Raw genomic sequence first — 17,499 nt, 5'->3', positions numbered from 1 at the left:
TTGCTTATAGTTTCTCCCAAGGTGTTACTATGTAAGAAGTGGAGAATAATTTACATGCTTCAGAATAGGAATTTTAAAAAGCACAAAAAAATGTTAAGAGTGGGGTCACAGAAGGAAGTTTCATACTCACTGCATGAAACAGACAATATTTCCTGAAACAGGAGATATTAATCTCAAAGAATTTAAAATAAAATATTTATTTTATGATTTTTTTTTTTTTTTAAAGTTTAGTGTGGAGGGGGAAAAGAGGAGAATAATCAGTCTTTTTATCCTAAGTGCAGATGAAATTGATTAAACCTTTTAAAACTCGCCTCAGTCCACCCGGTTTATTAATTGAAGAATTTCCTCTTCCCCAGAATGGGAAGTACATATTAAAACAGCTCTACCCCCAAATAGCAGTGATACTTGAGAACAGCAGATTTTTCTCTTCTGGGCTAAGAGGAAATCCTAACATGGTAAAAATCACACAAGGACACAAACAAATGTGAACACACATCTGTGTACACATGTATTTTAAATATATTTGATGAAATGTTATTTAGTTTTCTAAAACATGGTAACTCATTGTAGCCCGTGGTTCAACATTACTTTGCGTCTATATATTAAATTACTTTTTCTGTAATTCAGTGCAAGAGTTGGGCTGTTTCTGTGAAGTGATCCAAATAATCAAACTTAACTGGTAGCAGTAGTTTAAAGAGACAAATAAAATGCCGTATTTACTATTCTCTTATGACATGTGTAACCTCTTAACTCATTCTCATTTGGACCGTCTTCCTTTTTCCTCTTCTTGCTAAGTTTTTATTGTGTTTCAAGATCAAGGCCTCTACAGTTTTTGATATTGATAGATACTGATGGACTAGTATGATCATGTGCCAAGCTTAAGGCACCTTTTTGGTTTTATTTTTATTTTTTAGGGGGCAACAGTTCATAAGCTTTGAACTGAGTAGCTGAAAATTCATCTTTGGTGTTCATATTCACTTATAAAAATACCCGAACACACAAGTCATACGTAGAATTTATAATTTAACTGTTTAAATTGTGTGCAGCAAACTTATAGAATTATTAAAAGTTCTTGAGTTGTGAGAAATAAAAGAAGTGTGATAAGAGATACTATCTGTAAATGTATAGTCCACAGTGATTGTAAAAAAGTTTCAATTATATATTGAAATAACATAATTGTGTTATTTTTATTTGATGTTGATTAGATAGTCTTTTAAGTGAAATGATTTAAAAATAAATTCCTATGATTGACTCCTTTTGTATACAGAAATTTAAACATAAATATTCTTCCATGGTTAATGTTGCCCTATTTTAATCCTTCAGAGCAAAACAAGCTAATTTGCCTCATAAGCAAATTCTTTGATAATTATGTACCACTTTTCTTGAGAAACATAGGTACTGAGAAATCAGTCATCTTGTTTGGAGTTTCTTAGAAGCTTTTATTTTTTTGAAACTCTTAAAGCATGCATCAGGAACCTATGGGTCAATGATGAAATATGCATATTTCTACATTTACTTCTGAGAAAACGGAGTTTTTCTATTTCTCATCAGATGATTTTTCATCTTCAGTGGGTTATAGAGAGGGTATATTTCTGTGTACTGAGAAAGAAAGTGGATTTCTTTTTTTGAACCAGGTACAGAGTGATATCTTCCTGACTTAGTCTTGAAGAAAAGACTATTCTTGGTTCACAAGGAGATGGGGTGCACTGGGAGAGGGCTTTGACAGTCGAAATAGGCTTCCTCTGGCATTGTCAGGCCTGATTCAGCTTTTTATCAAACGCTGTCTTGAAGTCTACATATAATGTAAGGCAGTTATACTATGCACACCTTGCTAAGAATAAGTCTATCTTTCACATTCCTTCCAAGGAATAAATCCCAGAGAATAATTAGCTTCTGAGTTAATCTTATATTCTTGAGCTGTTCATTTTGTTAAAATGACCCTGCATTTGGGCGGTTTTGAGCTTCAGGACTATAATCTAGAGAACAGATTTCCTGATGTTTCCCCAACCACTGACATCTTCAACCACAGATGCCGGAGAAATATCAAGAACTCTGTTCTGTAGATTACGGCCCTAAATCCTGAAGCCCAACACTGTCTAAGAAATACTGGCTGTGGAAGTTGACATTAGTAAACTTACCATTTACTTATAAAGATAAACATTTATGTATTTTTACTCAGTTGCTTTTTTGGAAAGTACTATTGCTTACTGTATTTTCTATATGCAGTATGATACAGCATTTTGGGGACACTTTTAATGTTTCAAAGTGGCATTTTTATTTCCAATTCTGAGGCCATTGTTATAAAAACACTAAGACTATTTCTTCCAATCACACAGAAACTATGATTCATTGTACATTATATTTTAGAAGCAATGGGTTGAAGGATGAAATCTGAGATAAGAAGGGAAGGGAATATAACAGGGCTAGGATTCGGATCATTCCTGAGGTATAGAATCTGGTGCTAGAAGAGTGAAGGTGAAAGCATAGAATTGATTCATTTAATACATTAAAAGCATTTAATCTAATGCATTAACAAGACTGGTTTGAAGATTTTTGGAAAACAGTTGCTAGAAGAGAAGCCTAGTTTCTAATTCCAAATGAGGAAACACATTTATATAACTTTTCAATAGAATAGATTGCAGAGCACAAGGACTGGGAAAAACTGCCAGTATGAGATGGCACAACCAAATTTATGGCAAAACAATGTTTGCCATAACTAAAACTGTTATTTCAATGTTTGAGCAATTAGCACCTCTAAAAATAATTTAGATCTGTTGAAAAATGATTTGGAAGTCTCTGCACAAAAGCACACAGAGAGTTTCCCTGCCTTTATTGAAGCTCGTGCTCAAATAGACAATCTAGTGAAGCGACATCCCTTAGGGCAAAAGAACAGTAAATTGTAAGCCAATAAAGGTCTAATTATTGATGGAAGTGTGTAAGTACTCAAAGAAGTTACCTCATCAAAGCTGACCTGTTCCTTGCAATTAAATCAAGTTTTTCTTCATTTATCTTTGCCTGGCCTCAATTCCAGTCACTGGATCTATAGAAGAGCAATTGTAACTTCTTTGGGGCAGTTTTCGCATTGCTGCCACTGGCAAATAGATTTGTGCATGGTTGAATGACTCTCAAGCATGCCTGGCATTTAATGAATTTTACTGCCTTTTAAGCAATCTATATACCACACGTGTTGCATAAAATGAAATCCTTTTCATTTTAAAAGGATTTGAAATCCCAATCAGTTTTCCATTATGGAAGGGTAACTCCTTTGCTCAGCTCTGCTGTCTTTGATACCCACAGAATGCCAAATGTTCACCCTGATATTAATAATAGTATCTTCACTCCTTGTTTGTTCTTAACTAAGCCAGAACATAGAAGAATGATAATTAAACAAACGAGGCTAAGTTTGTTATGGATGTGTCTGCCCTTATCAGTGTCTTTGGAGTCCTCAACTTGTTCAGCTCCTTCAACCAATTCTCTTTACTTGTCTATCTAGTGTTAACAGGAATCCTTTTTTAACCATCCTTGGCTTGATAGCAAACGCCATGCAGCCAAGAAACAACTGCTTTCTTGCTTTAAGAAATATAAAAAAGATCCTTGTTCTTATTCAACCCAGGATCTCCTGCCCTTCAAGACAAAATATAAACAGGTATTACAGACTAAGAAGAGAGTCATGGAATCAATTAATTTTTGTTCTAAAAATTCACCTCTATTCTGGAAATGCATAACACTTCAATCTGCTTGCCTTAATTTACAAATTTCATCTTTTATTTTTGCTTCAGTATGGCATAAGTTTCAGTTAATAGCTGGGTTAAAATGAATGTCAGAAAACATTAAAAAAAATGAAGACAATTAAGGGCAAACAGAGTGGCTAACTCTGCTGGAGCGGGAAGTGCAAAATCCACAGGTTGATTTAAGTAACCACATATAGCATGAATATCGGGAAGTGCTTATGAAATACAATGTCAGAAGTAAGAATCTTTGTGTTTGATGGCTTCTAAAGTTTTGTTATGTTGTGGACCTAGATAGGTCATTTGATTAGTGTTTTAATATGAACTAATGAATCCTTCCTGACTTAATATGTAAATTGGAATTCGATTTTGCACTTTTCTTAAATGTTCTGATGAAAAAAAACATAAAAGTATGTCTTAAGAAATTTCTACACACTACTAATTGCCAAATATATAAGTTCTTTCAGCTAAATAAATCTATGGGGTGAAAGACCGTTGGCTTACCTGAACGGTCGTTCTCGGGGCACTGCGAAGAGAGCCCAAATGCTGGGCTAACACAGCCTATCTGCTGTGGACTGAGTGATGTTTTTCTTGACCACGCCTCCCTTTGCCTGCACATGCTCAATTCGAAAACGAAGGAACCGTCCTGTAATCAATTACAGTCAATACAGCCACATCGTTCAATACTAACACCCGGGTGGGTTTGGGCTCTCTTCGCAGTGCCCCGAGAACGACCGTTCAGGTAAGCCAACGGTCTTTCTCCAGTGCACTGCTCAGAGAGCCCAAATGCTGGGACATGCCCAAGCTATTGAGTCCCAGGGTGGGGAAGCGCCGAAGCCTCTGGCATTTCAGCCACTCTTTGTAATACTCTTCTGCCAAAGGAGGCTTCGGCTGAGGCAAAGGTGTCAATCTTATAGTTTCTAATAAAGGCCGTGGGGGAAGCCCAGGTGGCCGCTCTACAAATGTCTAGGATAGAGGCCTGGGTTGCCCAGGCTGCAGACATTGCAGCACTCCTGGTGGAGTGAGCGGTGATTCGTCTCTGAGCCGTCTTGCCCTGGTGCTCCTATGCCAGTTTGATGCAAGCACGTAGCCAACGTCCCACAGTGTGAGAGGAGACCTTGCGGCCCAGGGACGCAGGGAGGAAGGAGACAAAGAAAGCCTCTGACCGGCGGTAGTCCTTTGTTCTCTTTACATACGTGCGCACGGCCCGTCTCACGTCCAGCTTGTTCCACTCACGCTCCTTAGGGTGAGAAGGATGGGGACAGAAGTTGGGCAAAATAAGTTCTTGAGTCCTGTGAAACAGGGAGTTAATTTTCGGAGCAAATGACGGATCAAGTCTCAATATTACTCTGTCCGGGTGAACTACGCACAAATCCTCCCTGACAGAGAGCGCAGCAAGCTCGGCTACCCTGCGAGCGGATGTAATGGCCACCACGAAAGCGGTTTTGATGGTGAGGTAGCGCAGACTGGTCTTTTTTAAAGGCTCAAATGGGGCTTTGGTCAGGGCCTTAAGCACAAATGGAAGATCCCATGACGGATACCGGTGAACAGTTGGAGGGCTGATGTTCGCTGCTCCCTTGAGAAAGCTCTTGATCTGGGGGAGCTGACTCAGCGAGCGAGAGGAGCCCTTTGCCAGGATGGTAGACAACGCTGCAACCTGGCGTCTGAGGGTGCTGACTGCAAGGCCCTTATCCAGACCCTCTTGCAAAAAGTCTAGGGTCTGGGGGATCGAGGCTGAGGAGGCCTCTATGTTCCTAGTCTTGCACCACCGTGAGAAGGCGGCCCAGGTGGCATCGTAGATTCTAGTCGTAGAGGGCTTCCTGGACGCTTGGATTGTTCGAATGACCTGGTCAGAGAATTTTTGCTTTCTCAGGAGCTCCCCTTCAAGTGCTAAACGGCTAGCTGCAGCCACTGGGGCTCCGGATGGATGATGGCCCCCTGGCTGAGGGCAATCTTGTCCCGGGGGATTCTCCAAGGTCTTTGAACTGAGAGGCTGACCAGGTCTGCGTACCAGGGCCTTCTGGGCCAGAAGGGAGCCACCAGAATGAGGTCTGCCTTTTCGGTCAGGAGCTTGTTCACCACTTGAGGGATGAGCGGAAGTGGAGGGAAGGCATACAGAAGTCCCTGAGACCACGCTGACCTCAGAGCATTTGTTCCCTCCGCCTGGGGCGAGTGGTAGCGACTGAAGAAGCGTGGGAGCTGTGTGTTGTTGTGTGTGGCAAACAGGTCTACCTGTGGCTTGCCGAACCTCCTCACGATCTGCTGGAACAGGTCCGGGTGCAGGCGCCACTCCGAGTGGTCGATGCGTTGGCGGCTCAGCCAGTCTGCTTCCCGGTTGCTTACGCCGGAGATGTGATCTGCACTGAGAGAAGCCAGATGACGTTCCGCCCACCTGCCCAGCGCTTCTGCCTCGAGCATGAGGGCCTTTGATCGAGTGCCCCCTTGCCGGTTTATGTGCGCTTTTGTCGCCACATTGTCTGTCATCAACAGTACATGAGCCCCTCTTACTAGAGATGCGAACTTTCTCAGCGCTAGGCGAGCTGCCCTCAGTTCCAGCCAATTGATGCTGTGGGCGGCCTCCCTCTGAGTCCATCGGCCTTGGGCTAGGTGGCCCTGACAGTGGGCGCCCCACCCCAGGAGGCTGGCATCCGTGGTGACAACTAGTCTCTCCGGCTCCTTGAACAGGCAGCCCTTCCTGACTGCCTTGGACCTCCACCATGCCAGAGACCGGATCACCTTTCGTGGGAGCCGAACCCGCCTGAGTGAGTTGCTGTTCCTGGCCCTCTGCACTGGCAGCAGAAACCACTGCAGCTCCCTGGCGTGAAGGCGAGCCCAGGGAACCACCCCCAGGCACGAGATCATTATCCCTAGGAGCTGGGACAGCTGAATGATGGGTACCGACCTGGCAAGGCTGCAGTGCTTCACTCTGCGTCTCAGGTTCGACAGCCGGTCTGGCGAAAGACATACCTGGCAGGAGGTGGAGTTGATGACCGCACCCAGGTGCTGTATACAGGTGGATGGTCGGAACTGGCTCTTCTCCATGTTGACAGAGAAGCCATGGTACTGCAGGGTCTGCACAGTTAGAGAAACATCGCGGTGTGCCTGCTTGGTGGTGAGAGAGTGAATGATTATGTCGTCTAAATAACATTCCAGACGAACCGGATGGTTGCGGAGATGAGCCGCTAGCACTGCCAGAATTTTGGTGAATGTTCTGGGTGCAGATGATAGCCCGAAGGGAAGAGCCCTGTACTGGAAATGCTTCCCTTCCGCGTAGAACCTCAGGAACCGCCTGTGGGCCACATGGATGGGGACATGCAGGTAGGCCTCTTTGAGATCTATTGATGTCAATAGGTCCCCCTCCCTCACACAGCCCAGGATGGAGTGGAGTGACTGCATCTTGAACCTCTTGTAAGCCAGATGCTGATTTAGGCTCTTGAGGTCCAAGATGGCCCTCCACCCCCCTGAACTTTGGGGCACTAGGAAGAGGATCGAATAGAAGCCCCTCCCCTGCTGATCCCTGGGGACTGGCTCTATCGCCTCTATCTCTAGGAGATAGCAGATTTCTGCCCTCATGCGTTCCCTCTTTTCTGGGTTCCTGGGGGTAGGGCAGTGGATAAACTTTCTTTGGGGAAAGGATAGGAAGTCCAGGAGAAGGCCCTTGCGAATGGTGTTGAGGACCCACTTGTCCGATGTTATCTCCTCCCACCTGTCGGCATACAGCCGTAGCCGACCCCCGATGGGGGGATCCCTGTGACCGTCACTTTCCCTTACGAAAGGGCCGGGATCCACCACTGTTGTTTCCTCCTCCTCGGAATGGTCTCCGAAAGGAAGACTGGGATTGGTTGGCACGAGCCCCGAAGGATCTGTCTTGGTGCCTATCCCCCCCTGCCTGAAAGGGCCTCTGATAGGAGGAAGGGTGAGAAGATTGCCCTGTTTCCTGGCTCCTGTAGGGTCTCTTACGAAAGGACCCCGCCCCTTTCCGGTCACCCCTTTTAAAGGTTGCCGGAAGGATCTTGCGTTTGTCCTTGGTTTCGGTGACAAACTTGTCCAGGGCCTCTCCAAACAGAAAGCCCCCTTTAAATGGGGCCGATGCCAGCTTCCATTTAGCCTTCATTTCGGCCTGCCAGTGCCTGAGCCATAGGAGGCGGCGGGAGGTGATATTGGAAGCTAGAGCTCTGGAAGAGAATTTTGCTGCTGTCAAGGTGGCATCCGCCGAATACTCGACAGCGGTAATAATCTTGGTTAGCTCATGGCGCCACCTAGATTTCCTGGGCGGGGGTCTGGACCTGAGTTGGCGCAGCCAGAATAGGGTGGCCCTAATAAAAAAGGAGGCAGAGGTGGATGCCTTGATGGCCCAGGCAGACGCCATGTGTGTTTTCTGACATGCCTTTTCCGACCTCTTATCTTCTGCCTTAAGTCCCTCTAGGAGCTCAGCTGGCAGGTTGGAATTGGAAGTCAGAGACACGACTGGGGCATCTACTTCTGGGAATTTGAGGATTTCCTCCATTTTATCTTCTACTGCATATAGAGTTCTATCCCCCCCACTGGGGTTGGTCAGGGTGCCCGGCTGTAGCCACTGGCGCTGTACCGCGTCCATAAATAGGTCTGGCACAGGAATAACCTCGGGAGTTTCTACTGTCTCTTTGAACAACCCATGCTTAAGATCCTTGGAAGTGGAAGCCTGAGAGGCCTCAGGTCTGGAAGTGGGGCCTAACTCTGTGGCCGTCATGGCTTTGTGCAAGATAGACTTGAATAATGACGGTTGAAACAGGCCAGAGAATTTTGGCTTGTCAGGGGTGGGGTTTTCGTCTTCGGAAAGGGCGAAAATCTCCCCTTCTTCCTGCTCAGAACTTGATAACCCAGAGTGAGAGGGGCTTGAAGATGGAGAGGATACAGGCTGCTTAGAGGTGGAGGCCCTAGGTTTGCGTTTCTCCTTTGGGGCCTTGCCCTTGCGAGAGCCCTTGCGCTTAATGCCTTCAGCTATCCCTTGGGAGATGGCTAAGGCAATTACCTCCCTCATTTCATCCGAAAGAGCAGGACTTTTTCCCCTTTTTTTCTTTTGCTTACTGGGCCTGCGACGGCTAGGCCTGCCTGAGCTGGATCCACCCTTCCCAAAGGGGGAATTCTGGACAGAATCTCGTTCCTCTCCGATGGAGGAGCTAGGGGAGTCGGGGTACCCCCAAGATGCTTCAGGAGATGGATCCCTGGATGCATAGTTATCCCCAGACAAGAATTCACTGTCCCCGGGGGATTGGGCCTCACGATCAGGGGAAGCTGACTCCCTGCTGTGACGGTCTGGGCTAGGTTCTGGCTGAAGGGGCCTTGAAACCTCCCTGGGATCCACTGTGGCTCTTGGAGAAGACCTTTCAAGTGAGCCTTTGTGCCCTTTGCCTTTATTTACAGAGGGATCCAGCTTGCAGCGCTTGCTGGAGGGCCCCACCTGATCCCCTAAGGCCTCCCTGCATTCCTCAGCCATTTCAGGTCCCCACGAGGCCTGGAAGATAGCTGGAGTTGGGGTGGGCACGCGCTGGCCTTTGCAGTCCAAAAGCGCTGGCAGAATCTCCAGGAGGGAAGGGCCGCCTTGGGGTCGGATTTCCTTCCTCCCACCGCCCTCGGTTCCCCGAGACTTAGCTTATTTTCCGGAGGGAGAGACCAGCTGGCTTCCCAGACTAGCCCCCAGCCTCCCCGCGGCGTTCTGCAGTCGTTGAGGGCTCGCTGAGGCTCCGTTGGCTGGCTGGGCTCTTCTTGCTGCCTTGTTCCTCGCACTGAGCTCTGAGCTCTGCCGCTCTGCCCAGTGAGTCGGAGCAATCCAAAATGGCGGGGGTGCGCACGCAGCCGCTTCCCGCTCTTTCCAGCCCTGAAAGGCGCGCGAAGGCTCCAGCCGTCGCTGCTGTTGCCGGGCAAAATGGAGCAGGCGAGGGAATCCTAGCAATCCGGCTCACCTGCTTTAGAGCCTTCTCAGAGCCTTGCTGGACTTTTCCTCCCCCTGGGACGCCCCTGTTCCAACAGGGAACTTGGTTTATCCCACTAATTGCTCCCTTGCTAGCCAGCCCCCGCTGTGCAAGCCTTTCCAACCCCCTGCAGTGCTTGCAATTAGCAACAGCAGGGAAAACCCGGCAGCCCTTCTCTTAAAGCGACGGAAGCCTCACTGGAGGCAAATAGACAGACCTGATGTAGAAGCGTGATTTCCTCTATCTGAGAATTTAAACGTGGTCCAAATTGGGAAACTTTTTCCAGCCTTTCTGCTCTTAGACTGGAGCTCTCCCAAAACAGCCCTAACTCGGGCGGACTGAGTTTTCGAATTGAGCATGTGCAGGCAAAGGGAGGCGTGGTCAAGAAAAACATCACTCAGTCCAAGGGCAGATAGGCTGTGTTAACCCAGCATTTGGGCTCTCTGAGCAGTGCACTGGAGAAATGTGGATTTAGTAGTTTTTATTAAAACTAATTTTGAATTTCTTCTAGTAGCATGAGAGAAGTACAGGAAGCCCATATGCTTTATATTTCATAGTTTCTGTGCTTCTTTAAAATGCCTTGGATATCTGAGATGTGCAGGCTCCTTTTCTGCGGGAGCTTGCACATCTAAGTGTGGAGGGAAAAGCACAGATTACATTTCAGACATAACAAAGAAGCATAGAGAATGAAGTGCAAGTCATTTGTGCATTCTGTTCCCCTGCTTATGTTCAAAGCCAAGTTATCCCACACCTCATTATCTTCAAGCATAATATCGTAATGATACAGCCATCCGATTTTGTGAATATGTACAGTCACAAAGTGGCTATTTACTCTCCAGCTTATGGAGATATACCAGGCCAGTGAATCTCACCTTGGAGCAGATGCAGAAACATGGGACCATGATGAAGAAGAGAAGTTACTTCTATTCTCTGAATAATTGTTGAATGAAAAATTGTTTTTCTGTTTGGTATGTGGAAGGAATATTTCAGCCTATTAAACTGCATGCTTTTTGATTAATATTATTTTTGATATTGTGAACTCATTTGATTTTGAATTATAAGCCTTAGCTTTTTCTGACTGCATCTTGAAGTTTTGGGCTATTTGAAGATAGTTATACTTCTCCTTTTTTGTCCCTCAGCTTGTCAGAGAAATAGAACCAAGTGAGATGTCTTCCAAACACATGCTTCTCAGTCCTTGTGAGGTGGAGGCCATCACTTGGCAAAAGCCAACATTGAGATAGTGTAGACTATGGTCTACAAATACCATTTTTTCTTGACACACCATCTCTTGAACCAGCAGTTGACTTCTGAAATCACCCATTACTTCATTAGATATTGGCCATGCATCGGAATTATGCATGAAGACACCAGCTGTGGTCTTAAGTCTTCTGCCTTTCTGCCTAGACATTTGATTTTTTCAGGCTCTTTTTGTTGTACTGTTCATCCCAACATCAAAGAGGAGAAAGGTATAATAATCAGTGGCCTTGATTAGTTGGATAATAGTGATAGCACTTATATACCACTTCATAGTGCTTTTACAATCCTCTCTAAGCAGTTTACAGAGTCAGCATATTGTCCCCAACAATCTGGGTCCTTATTTTACCAACCTCGGAAGGATGGAAGGCTTAATCAACCTTGAATCAGTCAGAATTGAACTCCTAGCAGTGAGCAGTGAGTTAGCCTGCAATACTGCATTCTAATCCCTGCGCCACCACTGTGCCACCTGTACCAAGCCTCACTGTCATGTATTTGATCTTTGCACTTTGAGAGATAATATACTTCCTTGATAGATTGATAGGTTCCTGATAGCTTCCAGATAAACTCCTGGCTTTATATATTCTGAGGCTGCCATTCCACTGGTTTAGCTGGGGAAACTTCTTCAGAGTAATCTGTATCGTGGCATACAAGACTCTTGATAGTCAAGAAAAATAACAAATGGATCATCGAACAAATCAACTCAGAGTTCTCATATGAGGCCAAATATCAAGCTGGATTTATCATAGTTTGGACACAATCCAATAGTTTAGAGTTATCATGGTTTGGACTTTTGGTGTGCTGTGTGTTAGATTTTGCCCAATGAACTCATAAAACTCTCATGATAGGAACTTTTGAATTTACCATCGTTTCTGCCTGTTTCTAAGTTTCAGATTGATTTAAGATTATGGTCTATTTGGAATCTGTTCATAATTTTCTATTATGTTAATTGAAGACTTCCTCATTAATTATAGCACACTAAGGAAAGAAGGAACAATATGAGTTTGGAATAGAGTAGCAAGCATTTCTTGCATAAGTTATGAAAATATTTACATTCATGGTCTGTTAAATCTGATCAGTAATTCTAATATCTCCATATGAATTAAAATAGAATAGAATATAATTCTTTATTGGCCAAGTGTGATTGGATACACTAGGAATTTGTCTTTGGTGCGTATGGTCTCAGTGTACATAAAGAAAAAAAATACATTCATCAAGAATCATAAGCGGGAGGAGGAGCAACTGACGTCGTGATGATATGATATCTCTGCCGCTGGACGGTCCCTTTGGACCTAAACCGTCCCGTAGAGACGGTGATAGAGAAGAGCATGTACTGCTGATGTCAAAATCCCTGATTGATCCAGGAGAAGCTCTTTTTTCCGATGACAGAGATGCAATCATTGAAACTGCTGAAGTTGGGACAGCTCCTGAACAGAAGGAAAGCGGGAGAGAAAGTGTCAAATTGGTGAAGAAATTTTATTATTGGAAAAGAGACTACCCCCCCAAAAAAATCAAAGCTAAATTCAAATTGAAGACAGAAGAGAATAAGCGGAGAGATTAAGCCATGTTAAACTTAGTGTGTTATCTTTTTTTTTAATTTATTTTCTTTTTATGGAAGGAATCTTCACAAATGTTTCCTACTCTTTAAATTGGATGGGTTAGTTTTTGGAAAGTTGGAAAAATGGCACAACATGAAAAAGAAATATTAACATTGCAAATGATTATGTTTGAAATTCAAAAAATATTAGTAACAAGAGAGAAAATTGAGAAGAGAAGGAGAATATAGAACACACAACAGCAAAAATATATGGAAAAATTGAGGATACTTATCAAATGATGAAAGTTGAAGACAGAGTTCTAAAAGTGAAGAAAAAAATGAGCAAAGAGATAAGAAAATTGTTGATACTGACAGTAAATTGAGCGTGGTTGGAAATGGCAAGAGTAGAATATGGAAAGGGGAGATCGATGGACTGGAACTCTATCTCAGACCTCAAAGTATAGAAGAAGAAAAGAGAGAAAATTTGATGGAAGTAAGGAGAGAAATTTTGACAGAAGCATCGGTGATAACCAAAGACAAGCTGATGGAAGGAACAGATGGAGGGTTTCGAGTTTTTATAAGATACACAATGAGCAACAAGTTGCGAAGAGAAGTCCATACAAGACTTACCAAGAAAGCAACCAAAATATTAATACTACAAATGGCAAGAGATATAAGACTGCACTACTATTGGAAGGACACAGGTTGATGTAATGAAAGTTTATAATAAAAATTAAGTTAAACTTAGTTAGATTTAGAGTATTATGTATAAAATGGAGTGATAATAGTTATAGTCAAATAAATGAGTAATAATGCTAATAATGCATATATATATATATGTATATAGAGTTATTTATTTATTTATCTTTATTTATTTATCAGCACAAATACAACACTATATATATATGTGTGTGTGTGTGTTTGTGTGTGTGTGCCAGTTTGATTATATATATATATATATATATATATATATATATATATATATATATATATATGTGTATGTATGTATGTATGTATGTATGTATGTATGTATGTATGTTATGTTATGTTATGTTATGTTATGTTATGTTTGTGCTGATAAATAAATAAAGGGAGACTAGTATAGATCTATTTCAAGCTATTTAGCTATTTAGCTCTCATCAGCTAGCCATACCCTTGCTGGGAATCGAACCTGTGCTCTATTGCCTCTTAGGCAGATGTGTTAACCATTGAGCTACAGAGCTCGACTCCTTATCAGCCAGGCCAGGGTGAAAGGTATATATTTAAAGTCACAATATTTGGGCATACCAGGGGTTGTGACTTTAAATATAAATAAATAAATAAATATATATATATATATATATATATATATATATATAGAGAGAGAGAGAGAGAGAGAGAGGAGAGAGATGGATATGGATATGGATATATAGAGATAGAGATAAGAGATAGAGATAGAGATAGATATAGATTAGATATAGATATAGATATAGATAGATAGATAGATAGATAGATATAGTTACAACCCCCGGTATGCCCAAATATGGGAGGAAGATCACTACTTCCATTCTCTGTCCATCGGCTTGTCACAAGAGACCATCCAAACAGAAACCCAACATTTTTACTGTTGCCTTTGTTACATTGTGTATTTGTGCTGATAAATAAATAAAGGGAGACTAGTATAGATCTATTTCAAGCTATTTAGCTCTCATTAGCTAGCCATACCCTTACTGGGATTCGAACCTGTGCTGTATTGCATCTTAGGCAGATGTGTTAACCACTAAGCCACAGAGTTCGACTCCTTATCAGCTGAGCTGGGGTGAAAGGTATCTATTTAGAGTTACAACCCCCGGTATGCCCAAATATGGGAGGAAGATCACTACTTCCATTCTCTGTCCATCGGCTTGTCACAAGAGACCATCCAGACAGAAACCCAACATTTTTACTGTTGCCTTTGTTACATTTGTGTATTTGTGCTGATAAATAAATAAAGGGAGACTAGTATAGATCTATTTTAAGCTATTTAGCTCTCATCAGCTAGCCATACCCTTACTGGGATTCGAACCTGTGCTGTATTGCATCTTAGGCAGATGTGTTAACCACTAAGCCAGCCGGGGCTCAGCTGATAAGGAGTCGAACTCTGTGGCTTAGTGGTTAACACATCTGCCTAAGATGCAATACAGCACAGGTTCGAATCCCAGTAAGGGTATGGCTAGCTGATGAGAGCTAAATAGCTTGAAATAGATCTATACTAGTCTCCCTTTATTTATTTATCAGCACAAATACATATATGTGTGTGTGTGTGTGTGTGATTGATATGAGAATTTGTTTAAATTGTAAGAGGAGACTACAATAATAGTAATGTATATAAATATATTTGATTTAATAATGTGATTTGATATGAATTGTAAGTGATGACTATGGAAGGGATTCACAGAAATCTTGTAACCAACCGACTGTCTGTAATTTGTAATGGAAGATGGTTTTATGTTTTTTGTTTGTTTGTTTGTGTTGTTTAAAAATAAAGAAAAACTTTTAAAAAAGAATCACTTAGTGATAGTCATAGGTTAGTAGTAAGCAATCAAATCAAACAAGAAACAAATGATATAAATTGTAGAGATACAAGCAACATGGTTCTAATCCTAAATGGGAAGAGATAGGTACTAGGAAGGATGAGAAGAAGAATAGTAATGCAGTCTTAGTTTGACAGTGTTGTGGGAATTAGTTGTTTAGCAGAGTAATGGCATTCAAGGGAAAACTGTCCTTATGTCTAGTTGTTCTGATAGATTCATTTTGAGGATAAAAGTTGAAACAATTTATGTCCAAGATGTGAGGGGTCTGTAGATATTTTCACAGCCCTCTTTTTGATTCTTGCAGTAATCAGGTCCTCAATGGAAGGCAGGTTGGTAGCAATTGTTTTTTCTGCCATTCTAATTATCCATTGAAGTCTGTGTCTGTCTTGTTTGGTTGCAGAGCCAAACCAGACAGTTATAGAGGTGCAAATGACAGACTCAATAATTCCTCTGTAGAACTGAATCAGCAGCTCTTTGGGCAGTTTGGGCTTGCTGAGTTGGTGCAAAAAGAACATTCTTTGTTGTGCTTTTTTGATGATGTTTTTGATGTTAGGTGTCCATTTTAAGTCATGAGATATGATAGAACCTAGAAGCTTGAATGCCTCTACTGTTGATACTGTGTTGTCTAGTATTGTAAGAGGTGGTAGTATAGGAGGGTTTCTCCTAAAATCTACCACCATTTCTACGGTTTGGAATGTATTTAGTTCAAGATTGTTTGGGTTATACCACAAGGCTAGTTGTTCAACCTCCCATCTGTATGAAAAATAGATTCTGATATGTAATAAGGTATTTTTTTAAAAAAGCTAGCATTTCTAATGTTTCCTTTGCAGACTAGATCTTTATATCAAATTTAGAGTCTTGACTTTTAGAGTTTTGACTTTGACTTCTGCTTTTTTATTTTGATTATTTTGGTCCTAATTTTGGAACTGACTGTTCAAGCACCTTGAATCGTTAATATACAGTATTTTCCAAACCATCTTTTTCTAAATAAAAATATGACATAAGAAATATTCACCACAACATTCACGATTATATGTGTTTTGATTCCTACAAATTTGTTCCTTTCTTTCAGGTGCTCAGATTATTGACTTGATGATGCTTGTGATAGATATAACAAAAGGAATGCAGACTCAGTCAGCAGAGTGCTTGGTGATTGGACAGATTGCATGCCAAAAGATGATAGTAGTTTTGAACAAAATTGACCTTCTTCCCGAGGGTAAGCGGCAAGCTGCCATTGACAAGATGGTGAAGAAAATGCATAAGACCCTGGAAAACACTAAGTAAGTAATCTGCCCAACCTGCTTACATAATAGGTTTTGCATTACTCTCATTCCCTTTTTTCTGTGCCACTTTACTGTAGGAGTTTTTGATGAAATTCCTTGAACTGAGTGTACTTCCTTAGAATAAATCTTAAATTGAATATGTTAGTCAGATAGACATTTTGTTTTTGTTGAGAGCCATAGTTGCTCAAAGATAATCTGTTAGAAGTTGAATCAATTGTGGTTTGGAACATAAGTAAAAGTGAGGGGGGAGATACCTGTTGTCTTTCTGACACTCTTTTGTGCAGTATCTGACACCTACTCCTCTTCCACAAAGGAGTAGATAGCTTTTATCAGGTAGAATAGAGGAATAAGTCTTGATGAAAGAAAATCAGCATGGATTCTGCAAAGGTTAACTCTCCTCACAGTCTAGAGGGTGTTTTTTTTTTTTTTGAGATTGTCAACTGAAGTAAAAATGAAGGTTGACCTATACTTACACTTTCTAAAGTTTATTATTGAAGTTATTCATAAAAGATGCTTAAATAAACTTTGAGACCAAGGAATAAGCTGGTTTTTTTTGGGTACTGTTAGTTCTTGCTTAACGGGCTGAAATTAACAGGGATTGGAATTTCTATCACTAAGTAATGCTTTCCTAAAGTACCATGTCTAGTTACTATGCTGCATAGCAACAGCAGTACAGGAGTTCATGGTTTCCATTGTGATTGCAAATTCTGACTTCCTGCTGACTTCCCATTGATTTTGTGGAAAGACAGTGGGGAAGGCTACAATTGTGAGAATATGACTAACGGACATTGGTATGTTCAGAAAGGCAGCCCACTTACTGAGCACCTGGATCACAATGATATAATCACTATGGGGATGTGACTTGTTCAGCACCATTGCAAGTTTGAATGGTTGCTGAACGAATGGTTGTTAAATAGGATCACCTGTATTGCTAACTGGTTAAAAATCAGAAAATAAAGAATAGGAATAAATGAGAAATTTTCCCAATGGCGTGAAGTAAGAAGCAAAGTTCTTCAAGGATATGAATTGGGATCAGTGTTTTTTATTGCTTCTTTATAAATGATCTTCATTGCAATAAGCAGGGAGATAACCAAGTTTGCAGATACACCAGGATGCTAGAAACTAAAGGAGCCTTCTTTTTAAATGAACAAATAGTGAAATAAATCACAAATATGATTCAGCTTAAATAAATGT

The 17,499-nt window shown here is 41.9% G+C and overlaps 1 protein-coding gene across 2 annotated transcripts in view; it reads left to right on the top strand.

The window, feature by feature from the left end:
* EEFSEC (eukaryotic elongation factor, selenocysteine-tRNA specific) overlaps positions 1-17,499 on the top strand; it is a 174,682-nt gene that overhangs the window by 39,714 nt on the left and 117,469 nt on the right. For both annotated transcript variants that reach the window (XM_032210903.1, XM_032210904.1), the window contains exon 2: positions 16,095-16,302. In XM_032210903.1, coding sequence (XP_032066794.1) covers positions 16,095-16,302 — 208 coding nt within the window. The remainder of the gene's footprint in view (positions 1-16,094; positions 16,303-17,499) is intronic.

The sequence above is a fragment of the Thamnophis elegans genome, chromosome 2 (genome assembly GCF_009769535.1).
Source record: "Thamnophis elegans isolate rThaEle1 chromosome 2, rThaEle1.pri, whole genome shotgun sequence".
NCBI lineage: Eukaryota > Metazoa > Chordata > Lepidosauria > Squamata > Colubridae > Thamnophis > Thamnophis elegans.
This window is presented reverse-complemented; position numbering and strand designations above follow the sequence as displayed.